The sequence below is a fragment of the Seriola aureovittata genome, chromosome 11 (assembly GCF_021018895.1).
Source record: "Seriola aureovittata isolate HTS-2021-v1 ecotype China chromosome 11, ASM2101889v1, whole genome shotgun sequence".
NCBI classification, from domain to species: domain Eukaryota; kingdom Metazoa; phylum Chordata; class Actinopteri; order Carangiformes; family Carangidae; genus Seriola; species Seriola aureovittata.
Genome location: NC_079374.1, coordinates 25,209,365 through 25,232,635, shown reverse-complemented (window position 1 = coordinate 25,232,635; position 23,271 = coordinate 25,209,365). Strand labels below are relative to the sequence as shown.

Here is a 23,271-nt window from a genome sequence, read left to right as displayed (position 1 = left end):
TATGTTGTGCTCATTGACACCTATTATGGAAACAACTGATCCAATCAGAGCACTGTAGGCAAGATTAACAATGATGATATCAGTTTTCTGTGATGCAGCTATCCATGATGTTGTGAGACAACATGTGTAACAATACATTCACATATTTCGTCAGCTGATACATGTCAAAAAAACATACTCTCTGCATCCTGTACTGCAGCGTTCTCACTTCAAAGAGACTTCAGTTCATGTGTATATGCTGTGAGTTTGGCTCAGGTGAAGGAAATCTGCAGCAGTATTACCCTTTCTTAATGATTTCTTGTAGTAATAATTCACTCATAGATAGTTCAAAAACCTGGTCAGATGCTTCAACTTGATTTGTTGTTTCAAAGTCGTTGCTGATGTCGCTGACGTTCTGATTTGTTTTTTTGGGGGGTTTTTTTGGACACAATTTGCATAAAACGTGGGATGTGATTTCTTTCTGTTGGAATATGCACTGATTTGTTTGTAAAATTCCTTCAAATATTCATATGCGAAAGCTTCAGCAGTACCATCACTGGACACCATTTGCACGCTGAGTGCCGTAAATCTGGTGCCGTTCTTCTTCTGATGTTTTTTGGAGGTTGCCAAACAGCTTTTTGATGCATTACCCCCACCTTCTGGTGATGCTCACGTTCATTATTTGCAAATGGTTCACTGTTCAAAAAATAAGCGCGTTCAATGAACAGCTTCATGCCAAACACTGCTCTACTGTGTTAGGAAAATGTCACTGACAGGATGAATGTGTCAGTTACTGTTGTTAGGGTGAAAACAACTTGAGGTAACATGATGTTGAATGAAATCAAAAAAAAAGAATTCAGGATTATTATCTGGTCAGCGTATTCAGCTGAATTTAATGGGTATGCTATTATTATTTCTTTTTTTTAAATGCCCTGCTGTACCAACTTTTGGCTCTGGCCAGAGTCAGAAGTAAATTGAATCTCTGTTAAAAAGTCAGTAATATACATCACCCTTCCTCCTGTCGCTCACGTCTTGTATTTTAATTGGTTGTAAGAAAAGACATCCATGGGTTCTAAATACAAACCCATGCTGAAGAACATTGTCAGGGTTGAATAAACATCTACACTGTAGTCCTCTGGAGCTTAATAAATTTTGACGAGGGCCGGGGTTGGGGGTGATTAAAATTCCATTGTGGCCCGTGTGCGACTGGCAGGTCATATTCATTCACTAACAGAGCAGCGGGGCAAGCTTGAACCATACTGTAATTACCAGCTTTCCATCAGAAAAGAGTAGATGCAAAATGAGATATGCAAATTGGACCCTTCACTGTGGAAGGGATCAACTGTGAGGATTAGTGACAAGGCGATTAATCAGAACTGATTTGCATATTTTGCATGAAGGGTTAGACCTACAAATTGGATCAATAGACCCAATAACCACAAGCTCAGTGAAGGAAGAAGGTCAAAATTATACTGTTGGTCTGTTTCTGAGTTTTTAAAGCTACATATTTTCCTCTTCTCCTGTGTTTTATTTGAAGTTTTGATTCATGAGAAGATATATTTGTGGTTTTAAGAACCCAAAACCATCTCAGTGCAGTTTTACACCTCCTCTCTCAGGCTTCTCTCTGGAGCTCTAGTAACAACAGGTCAGTGAGCCAATCAGAAGAGAGGAGGCTTCTGATTGGCTGACTGTCTTCTGAGTCCAATAAAAATATAGCAGATTTCAGGTAAATAATCACATCCTGCAAAGTTGGATTATGGGTCCAGGTGGGCGGGGCTTGGGGCATGGCTGAGAGTGCTGACTGCTTTGTTGTGACATCACAAAGTTACAGAAGTCCTGGCAGCTGGTTTTAAGGCTCAGTGTCTGAATACAGGCTGTGTGCATTTCTCTGTTACTGAGCGCTTTGATACTTTCACAGTATTAATATAGAACCTAGACCTGATCTATAATCAAACTACACATGGACATCTGCCTTTAGACTATATGGGACCTTTATAGATGTTGCCATTTTTGTAAACTCTAATAATAAGTAACATGTAAAATTATTATTCATTTATATTTAACTTTGTTTGCAGTTTGTTCAATTACTCAATGTGTAAAAGAAACACAGCTTATTCATACTCAACAGGAAGGCTGAATGTTTATCAGTTATCTAATGAGAGCTACAGGCTGCTACCCCAGCACAGAACTGTGTACAACAAAATCAAATGAAACAACAAAACAAAGTCAAGTCATCAAATATACAATATGCCTTATAAACAAGGATAGACTGCAAAGCCTGGGTGAGAATGTGAAACTAAAATCATCATTCATTCATCTTTGGATATAAACCTCTGAGAGTGTAACTCCAGAAAGCCTCTTTACATTTCCTGAGGAAGTTTACGTCACCATCTCTGTAACCAAAATGTATTAATACTGATCAATCAAGGTTTGGTTCCCTGAAAAATTCATCAATACATTTTTCTTTTATGTATATTTATTATGATATTTGGTTCCTTGTTACCTGAGCTGGTGAAGTGGTGACAGCAGAAGATATTTTTTTAGGAAGACTCCATTTTAGGTGTAAGAGAAACAGAGTCAGAGCTGAAAACATAAGAATGAGCACTCACAGCTCATCTGCCTCGTGACTTGACATGTTGTCAAGAGCTCTGAAGGCAAAAAGGCAAAAAGCTGAGGAGAGTTGATTTAGTGACCCATAAATAATGAAAAACACTTTGCTGTGCATTTTCCTCTCTGGAGCGCTTGCCAAACTTGTGATGAATAATTAATAAAACAACCAACACGGCACGCAACAGCTACATAAAATGAAACACAGTGAGAAATCTACCTGTAATTAAAAAGCCTGTACACATATATGGTTTCCCCTCTTCATGTCCAGTACGTTCATCAGCTGTGCCAGTTTTTCTGATGCACAGATTCCTTACGTTTGTGCTACTTTCTGATTTTATTTAAGAATTTTAGTTCATTTTTATTTATGATATTGAAGATCATTATGTGTTTTTTTTTTAAATTCTGTTTTGTGTCAGTTATTAGAAATAACATACAGACTATCAGCCTTCTTTAATATTTTTGTATTGATCCCACAATCTCCGGACAACCTGAAATTACTGTACGCTACCTGCTAAGTGACCTGTTGATAATAGTTTATTCATGTGTAGACACACAGCCACACACTACTGTGCTCGACACCTGTGTGATGAAGAGCGATAAGTGCAGGTCGTCCAGGAGAAAGACATTTCTTTTCTAACAGGTTCCTCTGCGGTGCTCTGAGTGAAATAAAACATTCACCGGCGCTCCAGTAGAGAGATGTGACAGTGTGACAGAGTTTCCGTCTTGTTTTTGTGTTATGGTTTTAGGATTTCCGGACCCAAATGCAGACAAACACAATCAAAGGCTGGTAGCTGCAATGGGAAAACTTGTAGATATATACATTAGTTATAAGAACTAAAACGTCTAAGACTGACAGGCTGACAGAAGCCCTGGGGAAAAAAAAACAAAAAAAAAAACATAAAATAAACAGGAACAAAACTAGAGAATCCAAACTAAGGCAGCGCAGGAAGTGGAGCACAGGGGAAACTGAGCAGACGACCTGACAAAGACTTAGGGAAAGATAGAAGCCCAAACCCAGCGCCACCCTCATGGACTCACAGACTTTGAGGCACATTCCTGGTCAGTCCCTGAAGTCTTGGGCCTGTCCCACTGTCAAACCCATCAAGTGTATGAAGGCTCTGTAGCAGACAGTTCGGGCCTCATACTTTCCATACGTTAACATTATGCACATTAGCACTTCCTGTTCCCTTCCTGTTCCCTCATACGAAGTCTCTGGGTTTTTTGAATGGGTTTTTGGTCAGATGGCCGAAATAAGGTCTGTGGTTATATATATATATATATATATATATATATATAATATATATATATATATATATATATATATATAATATATATATGTAATTCATCAGCAAACAGTTTTTAACAAGTGTCTAAATGAGACTACAGAGGTTGTCGGGGACGTTAAACATCATCATGTTGAAGATGAAAACTGATCCACTCACCAGTCTGGTGAGTAGATCGGTCTACCACCTTTTCAGATACGTGTTTATAAAATCAAACTACAAGTTGAAGTTTAGTGGTGGAGACGTTGAAGTCATGTGACCGTGGTGTAGTTGGTTTATAGCCTAGCATTAGCTTTTTACTTCTGCTGATTGTATTTAGGCTTTACACATCATAAAGTGATGTTCATTAGTGAAGACGATGTGCTGCAAGGTGCTGTCTCATTCCTCTAAATAACATTTTGAACATTTACAGCCTCTCACACTCAATCACTTACCAGGTGATATCAATTAAGTCCGTGAGGGTTAATCCTTTGTTCTGGTTCAGACATTACAATTAGTTTTGTCATGTTTTCAGGGAGAAATAACTTTGCATGATGTTCTGGATTTTTTAACCCTGACTAACATGACAAGAGTGTAGGAAAAGCTTGACCATCACTGGGCTGAAACAGGAGGATTGGAACAGCCACACTAATGGACCCTGTCCAAGATAAAGAGACACGCCCCCCGTTGGCAAGCCGAGCTGACGGAGCTGACGGAGCAGCGGAGGCAGAGAATCATCCGGAAGACGGGGCTCGATCAGGGAGTCAGGCCTCAGGCAGCAGCAACAACACACATCTGTCAGGAGGAGACAGACACCACAACAGCTGCTTTGTGGCTGTGTCTCGTGATGTTACATGAATTGCTTTTGTCCATCATAAAACATAAATATAGATACAGAAAAGCAAAGTACAGCAGGTGGAGTTGTTACTGTATCGGAATCACTTTTCACATTTCAAAGGCATGGAAGAATAAGGCCTTATTTTATATTTTTAGCAGAAAAATCCTTTAAAAAGACGAAAACTAATAATGTGTTTCCTCTTAATACAGTTTGACTACCCTTCATTTTTGGACACTGCACTGTTTTTAGCCTACAGAATTAAATAGTGTGTTTGTTGGGGACTATTTTAAGTCCCAGATTAATCCACATTTGTCGCTCCAGGGGGTATTTACAGCAGCAGCGCCATGATGTCACGGAAGCTCCAAACACTGGAGGAGGGATAGGACGTGACTATGTAACATCATGTGAACAGTGAGGTGCGGCTGGGTTACACGTACATTAACGAAGCACAGTGGTTGTTGTTCGATCTGTTTTTAAACCTGCAGTTATTGATTTTTTTTTTTTTTTTTTTTTTTCTGCCCACATGGGGGCACGGCAAAAACATGTACTGACGTGTCATCACCTTTGAAGGTGACAGGATGAAGTCGTGCGCAAACAGTTGCTTAGCGTAAATATCCAAGAAGAAGCCGAGTCCCAATTAAAAGCTGGGTCCCTTTCAGCGGCCTGGTGTGGCTGCACATTATGTCCAATAAGCGCAGGTCTCAATTAGACGGCAGGTTCTTTGGATCTATTGTTGCGAGAGAAACGCTCATGCTCAAAAAGCATGGCAGCAACGAGAAAAAGCTACAACGTGAAATTTAATTATTAATACCTATGTTATCTGTTCATACTTAATTTAATAACTATGGTAACCTTTGGCATCCTTTCTAAGGTAGGCTACTGGTATTTATATGTGGGTCTCTCACTCTCTCTCTCTCTCTCTCTCTCTTGCTGTGGGGTTGGCATGGAGTGTGTCATTTGAAAGCCTGGTCATTTTTATACAAGTAATATTCATACTGGTTTAAATAATCAGTTTGATAGTATTTTCCTTCCTTGCTGTGCACGAGGTTCATGGAGACGCCTGTCCCAAATATAGGCCGGTTGGATTCAGTGACTGAAGTAAATAAAAGTCTGGGCTATCAATTGAAGTTCTGCGGTAATTCAGCAGTTGCAGCGTTCATTCAGGGTCATGTTTGTGTTCTCTTTTAGCTCTGTTTTTGGTCTGTGAGGGAAATATCTGACTCTTTCACAGATAAATGCTGCACTATGTTCAGCAGCTGGTCTCAAACCGTGTGAGTCTGCTGAGCAGGAGGTGGACAATGGCTTTTCAGAGCCGCCCGCTGCAGCCAAATGCTCCGGCATAAGAGTGATGAGAGTGAAGACTCGCTGCGAGGGATCCATTTCACTCTGACACGTTGTTTTCACTTTTTCATTTGTTATTATGAAATTATTGATTGTAGCTGCTTTAAGTAAAACATTTCAATCAGAACATCATATGTGGAAGTCACCATCATGTCATCATAAGACTAAAGGTTTTTTTTTACTTTTTCATGCTGTGCAGCTCCAGTGTCACTGAAGTTTTAACGTCACAACACTATTATTACAAAGTCAACCGTGGGGCCATCGAACACATCTGTGAATGCATGTGGGCGGACATAGACACGGTGCCATTGACTGAAAAGAAACTCTAATGAGTGTGTTCATGGTAAGTACAGCAGTGTGGCTCGCTGATGAGCTTTTATTAGTGTGTTTAGACAACAGAGCTCTACGGCACAGATGAACACAGCCCACGCTCACAACAGTTTCTGATCATGTGTGCTGTACCCAGCGTATGTCCGTTACCTGTATGTGGGGGGGGGGGGTTGAAGAGACATCTGAAAATTTTAGCGTCTACCGATATTCTGCACGGGAGGTGTTTAGGGGACGTCAGTAAGTTGTGCCGTGTACCCAGACTGCATGTGAGGCGTTTATGGGAGATGTGTAAATTGTGGCATCTGCCAATGGTCTGCATGGGAGGTGATGGTGGTGGTGGGGGTGGTGGGGGTGGTGGTGTGGGTGGGGTTCTATGGGCTTCTTTGTCACAGAGTCTAGGATCATCATTGCACAGCCTTAACTAAATGCTGTCAGCGTGTAAACATAACCATAGAAAAGTTTAATAATGGAATACAGGTGGATTATGAACTGCCGTGACTCGGGGTTGACGAAGAAGATGTATGAAGCTTTGGATACACAGGTAATACCTGTTAGTTCAGCTCATTGTTGGTTTCAGCCTTTTCATGGATATTAAATAACAAAAAGCCTCATTATTTATCAGCCCACAGATTTGAACTGTTTGTCAGTAACCTGTGGCGCATCTTTCCCTGCTTCCCCCCAGTGCATTCTGGGAAATACTCCAGCAGCCTTTGAGAACAGGTTAAGTCAACACTTGAAACTGTTGCATTCACAAGTTTAATCACAGCTATCACGGTTAATGCTGATGAAATGAGAGCGTTACAACAGCCGTGTAAAACAGCTCTGACTCCGTGCAGTTTATTAAATCAGAGTATAGCTATGAATGTACACAGCTGATTGACTTTCCTGATGACTCTGGCGAGCAGAGGGATGTTCATGCTGTCTGTATAATTTATAATGTTTCAGTTCAGCCTGTGCGGATGCTGCTGACAGCGATGAAAATAGGTGACAACAGTGTGTATCTTATTTATGACCAAGCCTGAGCTGGAGATACAAATGAATGCAAAATGTGCTGAACATTTCATTGCCCAAGAGAAACACAAGAGATGGACAACGGCCTCCTGGCTGTGAAACATTTGGTGAAAGCTGGCAAAGACTTGCATTTTTTGTCCATAATATATATATATATATATATATATATATATATATTTTTATAAAAACAAAGTTTTTCTTTCTGACCTGCAGCACTGCTTTAATGTGGTTTGTTGTAATCCCAGGCTTTGATCTATGAATTGCACCATGAAGTCTGTGCTTGCAGTTAAGCATAACCTGTAATGAATGATGGAAAGAATAACAAAGAGGAGCTGGATCTGTTTTAAAATGAGAAAATGAGTAAACAGGTCTTCAGCTAATCACAAGCTTTGATCCTGTGCAGGCTTTGAACTGATAAATTGTTCTATACTGCAGTCTTTGTACTTGGAATTCATACGATGCTTTTAGCCGGTCGTATATATGGATCGTTTCTGATGTGAGTAAAAGAGGCTTCTCTTTGAGGAAGGTGTTGCAGCTTCACCTCTCTCTAGGATTACACACCACTATCTGACTACATCTGTATCTGGGAGTGATTAACCCTGATAAACGCTCATAATCTCTGGGATTCCTGTGTTTGTCACCGCTTTCAACAGGCTTGTGTTTTTTTACATCTTGTAATGCTCTTGTCTGAGGAAATCGTCGCAGCCGTGTGACGTTTTCCCGTTCATTTGACAGTCTTTATGTCATCTTATGACATCTAGCGTGGACTAACAGCTTCCACCACATGTTTCTGCATTCAAATCTGATTGGAGACTTTTGCTACACCCTCTGCTCCTCTCTTAATCTGCATATTTTCGGTTACTTTTCCATTGAAGAAGAAATAAATAGCTTATTAGCTTTGAGCCATAAAGGCGCCGACATGTGTGGGCTTGAAGTTGACTGATTTCTCACTGATTCTGAGAGACAGCCTCCATTCTTCGCATGTCATGTTTGCAAGACATAAATGGATTGCATGCTAGCATTTGTTCTGTTTTGTTGTTTCCTGCTATACCAGAACCAGAGTTCTGCTAATTTCTGGCAGTCTGTACAAAAGTTGAAAAGCTATTTCCCCCCCAGTGAGCGCAGAATAATGCCGATGGAGTTGTCTTAAAACTCATTTATTCTATTTTCATATGAGATGAGTTCATATTCCAGCGTCCCACTTTGAGCCTGAAACGCTGATGAAAGAACAGAACGAGCTAAGTGGTGAGTGCGGGTGGGGAGTCACAGATGTAATGCAGAAAACAAAGGTTGGAAAAGAGGAGACAGAAACTATCTCTGCTGTTTCAGTTGAGCCCACCTGGTATTTTAGAAAAATGAAGCAAATATCCCACTGATGCATAATTTTTATGGCTTGAAAACGACACCTGCATCCTGAAAACCCCCATCTGTATTCTGTTTGTGTGTAAATACATTTCAAATGACTCTGTGTGAATGGCGGCTGCTGCGGTGAATGTTGATAGCGACTATTATATATCAACATTTCTCCAATCATGTCAACAAAATACAAACAGCGCGGCTTTGTGATTTTGTCGTCAAAGTACCGCACCTGTGTTCCTAAGTGTGTCTCCGAAAGCCTCTGGATAAGTACAGGATATTCAGAAACACAAAATAGGAAACACGGTTTTTATATCCAGGAAACGCTTCTATTAAAAAGCATCTGCCATCCAAATCTGATACAGCTGCTCATTGAGCCAAAGTATGGAGGCAAAATATACTATGAGATGATAGAAATGTCTCTTTCAGAGATTATTCATGTTGACTGCATCTATCACTTTAATATCTCTGGTTGTGTGAGGCCTTTGCAGGCACTGTTGCAAATCAATAAGCAGGACTGCTTTATCTGACTTTGGGATTTAGGGGATTTTGCATCAGTGTGATGGAACAACATGAACTGTTGGGTATCTTTTTTATAATCCTTGTAATATATAATATAATACTATGATATTATTTGCAAGTAAAACTGAAAGTAAGTAAATGTGAGCAGTTGTGGCTCAGGAGGTAGAGCGAGTTGTTCCCTAACCAAAAGGTCGGTGGTTCGATCCCTGGCTCCTCCAGTCCACGTATCGACGTGTCCTTGGGCAAAAAGCTCAACCCCAAACTGCCCTTGATGACTGTTCCATCAGTGTGTGAGTGGATTTATGAATGTGGCTTTGAGTGGTCTCTGAGAATAGAGAAGTGCTATATGAGTGGAGTCCATTTATTTAATTATCCCTCAGTAAAAATATTAATAAATAAATAAAACCTTGAGTGCAGTATGTGTAATGTAGGAAGGCTGCGCTAATCATAAAGAACAGTAATGTTAACAGCATATTTTTGTGCTTCAGACTGGCAGCTGCTCATGGCTGATTAGCTCTGACTAGCAGCTCTACATCGTTAGCCGTGCTACAGTGAGAGGTGGTCAGTCAGTGTCCCTTTGTGTCCCCTGACGCCCCCCCCCCCCCCCGTCACAAACAACGAGTCCATGAGGCCACGTCTACAGTCGAGCAGAATCTGTGGATCTAGTTACTCTTTAATCCAAATACTTCCCTCTGCTAACAAGAGTTTTTGTTTGCCTATGGTCTGAAAGCTTGTGTTTCTTGCCCCTTTGGACCTGTTTTTATTAAAAGTCCCACATTTTCCTCTTCTTCTGTGTTTTATTTGAAGTGTTGATCCATAAGAAGATATATTTGTGGAACCCAAAACCATCTCAATGTAGCTTACATCTCCTCTCTCAGGCTTCTCTCTGGAGCTCTAGTAACAACAGGTCAGTGAGCCAATCAGAAGAGAGGAGGCTCTGAGCTTCTCTTCTGATTCATCAAATAAAAATATAGCAGATTTCAGGTAAACACTCAGAGAAACCAAGTCAGACAAGATTGGACAGTGCGTCTGGGTGGGCGGGGCTTTGGGGCATGGCTGAAGGCGATAACCGATTGAAACACTGGTCAAAGCTACAAAAAATAAAGTCTCCTAGATTTCCTTTAAGATTGCTGTTGAAAGTTTCAAGGAAATTGCCTATATGTTTATGTGTTTTGATTTTTGTTTATGTGATTAATCTATGGATGATTTTTTTTTTTTTCTAGAATAATCCTTTAGTTAAATCAAAGAAGTTGCAGCCTTTTGAAGTTTAAGATTTTGATCTTTGAGAATAACCCTTGCCGTGCAGATGAAATATTTCGAGATCTCTCAGAACCAGACTGATGGTGTGTTTCTTGCAAAGTCTCCAAACAGGCCTTTCATCATGGGAAGTTAGTGCAGTGTCACAAACATGAAGGTGAAAAAGTTCAATAACCAAAGCTTCATACCTGTAAGTGCACCTAGAGGCAGTGTTGCTGTGGCAACTGCATAGTGTCAGGATGCTGTACAATGTCAACAGCACATATATTAAAGTCTAGAGTTTCTTTGGTAGCCATTTGGCTGACATGTTTACCGCCGCACGGATCCATCCAGGGAGCTGCTGCCACTTGGCGATCGATTCTGTCCTGGTTTGTGAGTGGACTGATGCTGAGAGCGAGAGGAGGAGACTCGGTTACACTTCTTCTGTGGTGACACTCCCGAGACACTCTCTAAGTGCTGTTTTTCTCTCTTTTTTCTTTTTGTGCTGCACAGAAGATCTTATAGTCCTATGTTGTACAATGATTCCACCTGGGACTGCACATACTGTTACGTTGTTGTCTATAGAGAACTGAAGTGAAAGCAGAACTCTGGGTTCTGTTCCAGAGGACATATACCTTTAAGAAGAAAGTTTAACAATTGTAATTTATTTTGAAATTATATAATATTATTCACTGATGATGAAGCAATTCCCTCATAGCAAAATGTAAGAAATAACTATTTAGATATAACTCTAGAACTATAATTTGATCTTGTTCCATGTCATTTTCAGATCCTGTTACTTTTTCCCACAAGCCCCAGGGATATCAACAACTTTACAAACTAACTTACCTTTTTGTAAAGACAGTCCTAAAGCAGAGAAAAGAATGAGGAAGAATAAAGCAGAGCCAATCTCAACATCTCTTGAGCTGTAGCTCTAAATGCTAACATATTAATCATTCTTCAACTTTGTTAAAATCATCAACCGTTCAATTTTTAAGTGCCATAGAAGATAATCACTCTTCTAATATAGATAGTGAACCCCATGTTTAACAGTTTCAGAAAGTACCTCAGTGAAAGATAAAGTAACTTACTGCTTTTTGTAGTTTATAAAATTACTGGAAGCTTGTGGCCAGAAGTTGATGTCAGGTGTTCCTCTCAAAATCATTTATTGTTAATGACAACTGGCACAACTGGAGTGTCAGAATAACTTAATTTCTAAAACAATTCATATGAACCAATGTGGTAAATCATAAATAAGCTATCGTATTTGCTAGCTAGCAAGTTCGACAGCTGGACTACCCAAAACCAAGGAGCCAAACTCTACAAAACTGAGACGATTCAAGGACAATTGAAAGAACATCTTGAGACTGGATTTGTGACCATAATTGAAGCACTACAACCATGATGTGAGTCAGTGGAAGAGGATGGGAAGAACTGAAAAATAACAAACCTTTTTTTAACATTTAAAAAGAAGGACTTTTCTTACTATTAATCAGGATAGTAACTAAAACATGATTGTCATTCAGTTCCAATCAGTTTTACCTCATTTTTACTCACCTTTCCATATCTAATGGTGTTAGATTTTCATTTACAGGTTGTATGTTAATTACTCAGCTACTCAAACTTATAGTGTTTTTGTCTTATCACCCAAGAAAAGGTGATTACAGATCAAAATCAAAGCTGAGGTTTAAGATATTTTAACTTAGCAGGCAAATGTTGAAAGCTAGTACTAATAAGATAAAGGATTCAAAAGGATTTGGATTTGATTAAATGCTATAAAACAATAAGCCTCATCATATTATCAGAGGTGGTCACAATGCGTGTCTAAGGATTAACCTTGTTATATATATATTTATATTGCTCCCATACTATTAGTTTTGGGCATTATATTCATCTTCGCAGCCACTGTTGTGTGAGAGTGTTGAAAATGTCATAATCTTTTTTGTTTTATCATCAAGCCTGCGACAAAGGTCACCGTACCAATATCAGCCCTGTACCTAATTTAATGGAGTGTTGGTGGCTCAGTGGGGCGTGTGCAGGGTTTGTCTATATTTCATGGCAGAAAATTAGGAAGTTTCAACATGTCAAAGTTTGAGAAATGCGTCAAAAGCACCTTGGGGAATCAGTTTCTACTCCCAGGCATAGTTCTCCACAACACAGAGAGATATTTGTTATAACGCCTCCAAATTTATATTGAGCACACTCAACCCCCTGTGTCAACTGCAGTACGTTCAGTATGTGCATACTCTGCATAAAGTCGATATGAGTCACTTGGAGCTTGGTGAATCCTCTTCTTCTCTCTAAACAGCAATTTACTTTTGGTATGAACAAGAGTCTGTATTATTGATGTTCCACCTTATTGCGATGGGTTGTGCATGGGTGCTTAGGCTGGAATCCAAAGCCTCATTGTTGTCTTTGTATAATGTCTTTCTAACTGCCATAAGCCTCATTAACCGTTTTGTTTCTTCAAATGGGCTTTGGAGAAAATGATAGTGATATACTCTGCAAGGGTTAGATTTCATTCACACTGGCACATAAACCTGGTATCGTGCGGAATACTTCACATTTATGGGCGAGGCAGCAAACTGTAGTTACTCCTGCAACACCTAAACCTGCACAAGCTGATTTTTTGGGCGTCTTGTTGGCCATGGAAACAAGCTGTTAACACAACAGTCAGAGCTTATGGCCTTTTAAGTTGATATGGTGAAACTATTAGCGAGCAGTTACTTGTTTACACATTCAGCAGACAGAGCAGAATTTGATTTTTTGTTTTTCACTTGGCAAATGTAAGTCCAATATTCACTTTCCTTTTAGTTGTGTTTGAATTTCCACCTTCCTCTGAGGGAAACGAACAAGATGGTGCGGTCATGTCGTGGTGGCGGCAGGACAAGCAAAGTAGACCAGACATCCTTCTCCCCAGCGATGTTTCCCAGCTCCTCCTGGGGGATCCTGAGGCGTTCCCAGGCCAGATGAGATATATGATCTCTCCAGTGGGTTCTGGGTCTACCACGAGGCCTCCTACCAGGTGGATGTGTCTGGAAAGCCTCCAATGGGAGGCACCCAGGAGGCATCCTAACCAGATGCCTGAACCACCGCAACTGTCTCCTCTCAACGTGAAGGAGCAGCGGCTCTACTCAAAGCTCCCTCCGGATGTCAGAGTCTGTCTTGATATCCAACGACTCGCACTCGTAGCGTTAATTTAGAATTTGCTCTCGTTGAAAGGGGGCACCAGTCCTCAGGGAGGACAACAATGAATTATTTCATTGATTAATGTGATCAATCTCATATCGGAAGCCATGACTTGGACAACGACTGGGTGTAAATAAAGGAGTTTATTAACTAAACTACTATCTACAGAGTAAATGCAAGGTGTAATAATCATAAAGATGAAAATAATAATGAAAACTGTTGCCTGGTGTCCATTGGTTGATCCTCTGGAGCTGACCCTTTGACCCTTGGGCTTGTTGGGATCTCTAAAAGCATGGTCTGTTTGTGGAAGAGGGGTCCTTTGTCTCTGTTTCCTATCGATTTGATAGTTTGATGGTGGGAAGAGTAACAAAGTGTCAATTATGGATCCATAACTCTGCATGTCCTTACAATGAACTTCTTTAATGGCTTGTGACTGATGCCAGGCCTGGTATGTCCGCTACACACTCTACAGTGAAGAAGTTGTGGGACAACAACCTCGCTCTCAACCCAAAGAAAACAAAGGAGCTAATCTTGAAGAGGTGAAGGAAAAACAACGGCCACCATTCCCTCAGCATCGATGCCGAGAGAGCGGAGGCTGTTCAGAGCTTCTGCTTCCTCCTCCACATCAGCCATGACCTTTGATGGATCGCCATGATCAAGAAAGATCTGCAGAGGCTTCACCTCCTGAGGAGCTGGAAGAAAGCACAAATCCCACACCAGCTGTTGGTAATCTTCCACAGATGTACCATTGAGTCCATTACAAGGGCATCACTACATCACTACATAGTACCCTTGCTGCACGTCTGAGAACAGGAAGGCCCATTAAAGCAGCACAGAGGATCACCGGCTCACAAATCCCTTACTTTAGAAGGAATCCACACAATTCACTGCAGTTGAAAAACCGTAAAGATCTGTGGATATGACCCCCTGATCCTCCCCGACCCTGCATGCCCGCACCCATCAGCTGAAAAACTGATCTGATGTCACACTGCTGGCTTTACATTAACATAACATGACTTAAATGACAATGACATGAGTGAAATGCACAGCATAACAACACAGAGCTAATGTTATATTCCAATTTATCACGATTGTAACTTCATGATTAATGTGTTTCCAACTTGTTTCACAAACCCAAACGCAGCTACAACAAAAAATTAATACCGTCAATAATAACATGATCACTGCACTAAAAAGGAATATGATGAAATAAAACTCTGGCTTCGCTGCTTCTGTTCCTGCAGTCTCCTTATACACAGTGTGTCTGACATAGTGGAGAATATCCTTCCTAAGAAATGTGATAAGCTCTGTGAGTGTAAAGACAGACAGCTGTAACCAAGTCCACCAATTTATTGAGGAAGTCAAGTCATGTTCCTGCCATTGTGTGCTGGGAAGCAAGCGCGCCAGCAGGCATAACACACTTGTAGAAAGAAAAAGGCTTAGCCTCCGCAGGGACGGACAGCCTGAAAGAATGGTCCGAAATGAACTCCATCTCGGACAACACCTTCCGAGAGGATGTAGAGCACTTGTAGCCTCTGGCTCGCCCCTCCCCGAGGTGTACCAGGGAGCACTCCAAGCTCTCATTTGTGCCATTGGGGTGTGTAATACCTCTTGCTATAACATCCTTGCTAAAAACGAAAAGGCGCTGATAGCTCTGGTTTCTCCTTGGTGGGCTACACTTGCCTCTCTGTGGCTCGTATCCATCTGAGGAGATACATCCGTTTCTGTGCTTATGTTTGTGAGTGCACAGCTACACAATCCACTAATATGGAGCCTACTGTGCGTTTATGTCTCCCATTATATGTCTGCATTATTATTTTTATAAAGAGTTGCACTCTGGTCTTCCTCACTCACGAACAATCAAACATCTCTCTAGATTCAAATGGCAGTGGAAGGAGGTATTAAACAATTTTCTATCCATCTATCTATCTATCTATCTATCTATCTATCTATCTATCTATCTATCTATCTATCTATCTATCATGTGCAGTTACCTGAAGCCCAAATTAGATTGAAGTGTACTTTCCAAGGAGGACAGAGTATAAATAGCAAGTAATCAGGTGCATCTGTGAGTCCTTTGTATTAGCAGTGGTGAATTCTACATCAGAGTTGCATGTTGTGATATATTCCTCTGCTCTGTGTCAGAGCTGAATACATAAGTGTCATATCCATGATGAAATGCAAAAATGTGGCCCGTCCCTGTGCCTGATCACCCGCCACGGTCAGAGGTCTATTATCATGTCAGGCACAGCTTCTCCATGGGGAGGGGATGGGGGGGTCAGACAGCTTTACATGCACCCCTCTGTCACTTTGAATGCCTCTCTCTCTCTCTCTCTCTCTCTCTCTCTCTCTGTCTCCATTTCTCCCGAGCTTTCGGCGCAGAGGCACTAGACGATGATGGGCTTCTCAGATGGAATTAAAATGTCTCGTCCTACAGCTGTCACCCATGCAAATTGCATTGTCTACAGATTCTATCACAGAGAGCAGCCAGCAGTTTGCTTTGTCTGATGCCTTCCTCCTTCTCGCTTTTTGTCGTGATGTCATTATCTGTGGCTCTGCTGCTCCTCTCGTTAATGTTTCAGACAGTCATCTTTTTTAACTCTCTCTCTCTCTCTCTTTCTCTGTGTTGATTTCGCTGCAGGTTTACCGTCACTCCTACATGGCCTCCTACAGCATCTACAACATTCACACACGGTGAGTGTTTGTGTCTTCGTCAGCAGTTTCAGAAAAAAACCCTGACACCGGTGAAAAAAAACAACACGAAAATGTACTGCAGTGACATTATTAGTAAGAACTGAGTGAGAAAAACTTAGTTTTTCATTATCTAGTAACATGTTGTGACATGCATGAAGGAAAAGGCAGGTGTTTCTCTGGTTGTCTGCCTGGTGGACCCAAGCTGGGGCCTGAGGGCCCCTCGTGTTCAGGGACAGGACTACATTTGAAGACGTTATTTAAATTTGGCGGGGCTGTTGAAAAAAGGATTCTCCAGCTGATTGAGGACAGTCAAAATGGACTGGAGAACACTAATTGAGTCTTCAACAATGCAAATAGACAACACTGCTGTGTTTTCACCAGAGTCAAAAATACACAAAGCTGAAATACGTAGTCAACCTAGAATAGGTGTACAGTTACTGGAAAAGCGGCAGAGCAGGATTTCGAATCTGTTGGACAATGGATCCAAGAGGAGGAGGAGTCACAGTCGAGCGCCTCCAACAACTCCTCCAACCCTGAACAACCATGAAGGTTATTTGGTCCAACCCGGTGATACCACCCATGAAAAGTTCATGTGTAGTTGAGATAAAAGTTGGAGACCAGATCAGTTGATCAGCTAGTCTGTAGGGTCCTGCTGGATCTCTGGATCAATCACAGACACCCTGCTTCTCCCGTTAGTCATGGGGCCCAGCAGGGTTCCCATCACTAATCAGAGAGGATGAAAGCTTGATACAGTTGATGGGATTTTTTCGCCTTTTCTAACATGAGTGTTATTCTATGAGGTTTTGTGATTAATTCTTCAGATACCGTGCTGTTTCAGAGCGCCACTCTGCGATTTTCTTTTTATCTCAGTCACCAGGCCGTGAGTCCGTTACCAACTTGTGCTCATTTGAATTTTTCACCTGCTTGTCGATTGAACCAAGAGAAACTGATGCATAACATGTTTTATAAGAAAGGGGAAAAACAGTTTTAACAACTTTTTTTCCCACATTGATTTTAACTCAATAACTGCACTCCACTCCTGTATTAAAGGCCAGTGCTGTGTTTATATTACAGGCAGGGCTGAGTATCTTCAGTAGCCTGCTGCTAGCTCGACTCTTAGCGATACTTTAACAAATAAACATTACGGTATAAATGTTAGTTTTATTTTTAACCTCAATCTCTTCGCTCGCTCAAACGTGTACGTGTAAATAAATAGCCAATCACCGGCACTATTTGTCATGGTTTGCTATGGCAGTCCTGTGTCTGTGGTGATTGTCTGCCCCGCCCTAATGTGTTTCACCTGTGTGCAATCACCTCGCCTCCTGTGTCTATATAGTCTTTGTGCTTCCCTTTGTCTGTGTCGGTTCGTCTGTTGTTTTTCCCGCTGTTGCTGTGTCTTCATGTCTGTTCATGTCAGGTTCTTGTCTGGATTTTTTTGTTAATTAAACATTCTGCACCCCATTCCCCTGTGTTGACTGCATTTGGGTCCAACTTACCTCCACACATCGTGACACTATTAAGCCGGGAACACACTGGATGCGGTGCGTGTGCGTTGCTGCTGCTGCTCTGGCTCTACATAAAGTTTGCAGGTTGTAGGATTTGTAATTTAATTGTGACATAAAACGGCATTAAAATGTCTGTGTACACATGCAGCTGCTAAAATGGTTCAGAAATGTATTTATATCTTTTCATGTCCGCTTTCATATCGACACCCTCTTAAAATAATGGCCTAAGTCATTTTTTCAGGTTTTTCAGGAAACACAAAAAACTCAACAAAAGAGTCACACTTTTGACATAGGCCATTATACAACCGGGGGTAGAATTGCATGTTCCCCTCAACTGAGGATTCAGGCGATTTTACCAGAGGTGGCCAGCATCATGAGGGGGTGATTTAGGCAAAAAAAACATTTTTGTCAAAACATGACTTAGGCCATTATTTTAGGAAGGTGACGATATTCAGCCTGGACACATACGACTATAGTGGAAGGTGTCAGTTTTGTGTGATGTTGCTGGTATGATGTGAATATGACATCAACAGGTCCTTTCCTCTTGTTTTTCCTGGGAGAAAAGTAGAGAAACAGACGAGACGCCGACGTGTTGCACAGCCAGTGTATCCGCTCTGATCCGTTAACACATGCGCTGAAATGAAATCCAAGACTCACTTGTTGTCTTTCCTTTCAGGGAGGTTTGGGAGCTGGATCCTCCTGAGGTGGTGAACTCAGTCCTGCAGTACGCTGCCTGGGGAGTGCAGGGCCAACAGCTGGTGAGAGACTTTTAGCACCACCTCACTGCACCTGAATTAGCTTTAATACATTTCAGGATCAGGGAAAATGAAACAGTGCACTTTTCTGTTTTATACGTGGAGGACATTGTGCCACATGAACGGACACACCAAGTGTCACGGCACTTTTCTGTGTTTGTGTCTCTCTGCTTTTGCCTGTGTAGCTCAACTGTGGAGACGCAAAACATTCGTCCTGTTCTGTGCTTTGCGTGGCTTCAGTGCCAGAATCCCCCTCTCTACTCTCAATGTTCACTTCTTCATACCTTCGTTCATACCTTCCCTCACACCCTCTTCTTTATCTACACTTGACACATTAGGAGGATTTTTTTCTTGTTGTTGTTGTTGACATCTAAAAAGGCTAAAGCCGAGTAAAGCTGCTTTGACCATATTTGCAAATTTCAATGTGGAACATTTAAGCATAAATCAAACGCGACTCCATTAGGAAGTCATTATGGTGATAAGAGAGCTAGACAGATGTGAAGGCTTTTTAGCTCTCGAGTGGCACACACAGCGTCATTAGCCAGAAGAGCATCTTTGGAAAGAACGACGTGTGTTTTGTGAGAGAGGCTGTAAGTGAGCCTGGTGATTCTGTGGGAATTTGTTCATTCTCGCTGGGAAGATGCCGGAAAGTCACATACAGATCATGAATTAGAGGTGTCTAATGATGATTTCTCCCACTTTACACCTTTCTAATTATGTTTTAATTCTATTTATATCACATTTGATCCACTTTGATCTTTTGTGAATTATTCTGTGAAAAATCATTCTGGCTGTCTTCTAATAGACTGCTCTTATCTTTTCAATCCACCTGTATTTTCAGTCACCTTTAGTCAGAGGGATTTCACAAAGGTAATCACTATTAGCACTATTACCACAACATTGCAACTATCAGGAAATTGCAGCATGTGGTCTGCAATAAACACGGCCACTCGGCGGGATGAAGCCAGAGGCCTCCAGGGGGTGAGCAGGAGAGTCGAAGGGGGAGGAAGGGAATACTGCATGATGGGAATCTGAGTCAAATATTTTACACCTTTTTGTAGTTGATATCTTTAAGTGTGAATTACACTTCACAGGGATCTCATTGTCTCTGATCTCCACTGTGAATAATCGTCCGTGAATAATCTTAGAAATAATAAATAGATGATAATAATATAAATAATAAATAGAGGGTTCAGAACCTGCTGGAGAATCATCACATTTTTAAGGTTTCTTTTCTTCTGCAACTAATCCAGTCTGTCTGTGGTTACACTGCAAACAGAAACTGCTAATTTGACATGCTTTTAGTTGCATCAGTTTGCACACATGTAAATAAATACACGCTAAAAAAGTCTCAAAAAAGAATGTCAGTACCTCCCTGTAGCTGACGTTGCAACAGCCCTGTTTAAGAGCTTTTTATGAGGTCTTCCCAAATACATGTCTACATGTATCACCCTGTTTCCATCACCTGGATGAGCAAAATGGTTTTTTTGACTTTCACACAAAAGATTTCACACTGACCTGATAAAAAAAAAAAAAAAAAAAAGTAAGATGATAATCAGCCCTTCATGCAGAAAGAACACAGAGATCCACTTTAGAATCGGTGAGTTGATCCCATGAACTAGTATTCTCTGTTCCCTCATTAAAGTGAACATGGGTAATGTAGTTCTTTCTGACAAACGAGGCCGTCATTTGTGACAGTTGTATAAGCTCAAAATTAGGTTCGAAAGATGTGTTCTTGCGGAAAAGTTGGGACCTGCAGAGAAACATTTCGGTGACCGCCACATACTCCGCGTCTCACCTGAAACCGCTTCACACACTCACCAAAACACTGAGAGAGAAAACCTGCATCATGGAGATAAATACGGTGTTTATAGGTTTTGAATGTAGACTGCGTGATCTCATTAGCCATGTAAATATCTTAAGTTGATTAATGAATATCAGAGTGAGCTCCGGTGTGCTCCTGCCCCCACCTGTCCATTCTCTGGAGATGTGCAGCAGTGCTCCTCTCTACACTGGTTGTGTTAACAGCTGCTGCAGCTTTAAGCTTCTTAAACTGTCTCTTGTTTGTTTTCCCAAAGAACAATATATGTATCAAAGTTCATTAAGGGGAAATACACTTAATGTGTATCAGTCTGAATCTAAAACCTGCACTGTTATGGAATAATGTCTTCAGAAGCAAACAATAGGCTATAAATTACAATGTTTTGATTCTTACCATGTTGTTGGTTATAGTCTTTTCATTTGATTTTTTGACATTTATAAAATACAGAACAACCCCGGTGTTATCTTTTAATTGTAAGCCAAGGTCATGGTGAAAGCTCTCAGATTCCCACATTAGCTTCAGCAGACGCTGATTCAGAAATGTTCAAATGTAACTGGGAAGGAACGACTTTCAGTTCACAAAACTATTTATGTAAAGAACTATTTGATACTGTTTTTATTTAAAATGTCATCCAGAGGAAATGCAATGAATCTCAACAACAGTCTTTGTGGTGGTAACGTACGAAAACAACTGTTTACATTAAGGCTCTCTGATTTTTCCTTTTTCCCTGTGCTGAGATCTCAGAGACATTCTCAGCTTCTATAATTTGATCAAACCTGTAGAGAATAAAACCTGAAACGCTCCACAGTTTAGCAGAGAACTTCCTTCTTGCAGACGGTGCATTTGAAGTGGGTCTGCTGTTAAATCATAATTTCTGAATTAATCTGAACCTTTCAGCCCAGGCCCAGCGCGCCCTCTGGACTGATGATATCTTGATGCCTCGCAGTCAGACAGCAGAAGGCCCAGCTGACTGTGAGGTTGTGTCAGTGCAGGGAGAGGCCCCTCTGCTAATGAATTTTTATTTAAGATCACATCAGGCCACATATTTCTGGCATTCAGGACAGATTCTGTTTCCATCTGAGACGGACTGTGTAACTTTGAGAGAGTCTCTAGTGTTTGTTTGATGTGTCAAATAAGTTCAACATTGTTTTTTTTTTTCTACAGGGAAATGTAGGCAGCTCTGCACATATAGTGGACAGTACTGCTGCTCTCTACTTCCTCTCTTGTTGCTGGGCTTTGAGAACTCTGTAAAGTTTTCATGGACAGATATTGGGTCACTGTTTTATGTCACTCAAAAGAAGGAAGTTGCAAAGGAAATGTAGGTAGCACTTCTTGCATGCTGGGTGCTACAATCAATACAAAAGACCTCCTTTCTGTTTTGTTCCAAACACCTATGAAGCTTAGAAATCAAAGAAAGAAAGATATTCCTTATGAGTGAGAATCATCACGTTTTCAAGTTTTCTTCAGTGTTAAAGTCTTTGGGTACGATGCCATCAGGAACTGCTAATAGCTAATTCGGCTAATTCGTTGTCCGTTCTCCAAAATGTAAACAAACATAGGGTATAAAAACAGGGCTCAAGTTTAGCCAACACCTAACTGACTCCATTACACTTCGTGCTTACATGGCAGGGGAAAAAATGCATAATGGGAGCTGTAGTTGCAACACTTATTATTATCCCTCAAAACGGGCTCAGATGTGCCATCAGCATGGTCCTCCGCTCTTCTATCTCCACTCTCACCATTCACATACAGCTGTTTACTGTGTGATGAAAATCTCTGGACATAAAAATCAAAAACAATTATAAATGAAAGAGGAGATTGGTGCATTCAGAGCGGTGCAGTTTATTTGAAAACTCCTGATGTAGATGATTCTGGTTTTGGGACTTTAAGTGGTGTAACAGGTTTACTTCCACTAATACACTTTACACTACATTGGAGTTAATCACTTGATGGCTTTCCGACAACGCCGTGCACCTTTTAATCCTAAAGGAATACTTTGGATGCCTGAGCAGATACTGTGTGTATTTAATATAATAATGGTTAATCCAGTGGCTGTGCAAAGCCCAAAATCTGAATCTGACTTTACAGCCATGTAAACCATTTCTGTGCTCCGTACCCGTACCGTGTAAGATCTCTGTTGTGACTGTGCGCTTTGTCTCCACAGATCTACATATTTGAAAACAACATCTACTACCAATCTGATGTCAAGAGTAACTCCCTTAGGCTGACGTCCTCAGGGAAGGAGGGGGTCATCTTCAATGGAATTGCTGACTGGCTCTATGAAGGTACATATCAACAGCCAACACGTGCACTTTTAGACCTTTTTCCCGGTGGCTATTTGAAGAAACCGAGACAAACAGATAATGACTTGTTGAGAAACTGGCTCAGCCACAGTGGATTTTAAACACAGCTGAGGTACAAATAATGATAATATCTAACCATATTTTCAAAGTGTTAACACACTGTCTCATTAAACTGAAAATGCCTGTGTTTAGAAGCATTACCTTAGAAAAGACAGTGATTAAATATTCATGTTTGTTCCAGTACATATCTAGATCTCCCACTGGATGAAGGCGTTTTATGTGCTTTAAAAGAACACACACTGCATACACTCAGGCACTTCGGCCCATCTCTCTGGAGAGGCGAAGATTATGTAAATCTTTAAATCTAAAAAACACAAGCAACCGCAATATCCTCACTGCAGTTTTGTCTTCTTCATTCCCTTTTTTGTTCTTAAATAAATTTGTTAAGTATAATAATTTAACAGTCAGTGATGGCTGACCCCAAATTAGAACGTCATATAATACCTCTTTTATTACTG

General features: G+C 40.9%; 1 protein-coding gene across 2 annotated transcripts in view; it reads left to right on the top strand.

Annotated features, from left to right (window-relative positions):
- LOC130177519 (inactive dipeptidyl peptidase 10-like) overlaps positions 1–23,271 on the top strand; it is a 229,300-nt gene that overhangs the window by 171,907 nt on the left and 34,122 nt on the right. For both annotated transcript variants that reach the window (XM_056389356.1, XM_056389357.1), the window contains exons 6-8: positions 16,316–16,368; positions 18,550–18,631; positions 22,615–22,735. In XM_056389356.1, coding sequence (XP_056245331.1) covers positions 16,316–16,368; positions 18,550–18,631; positions 22,615–22,735 — 256 coding nt within the window. The remainder of the gene's footprint in view (positions 1–16,315; positions 16,369–18,549; positions 18,632–22,614; positions 22,736–23,271) is intronic.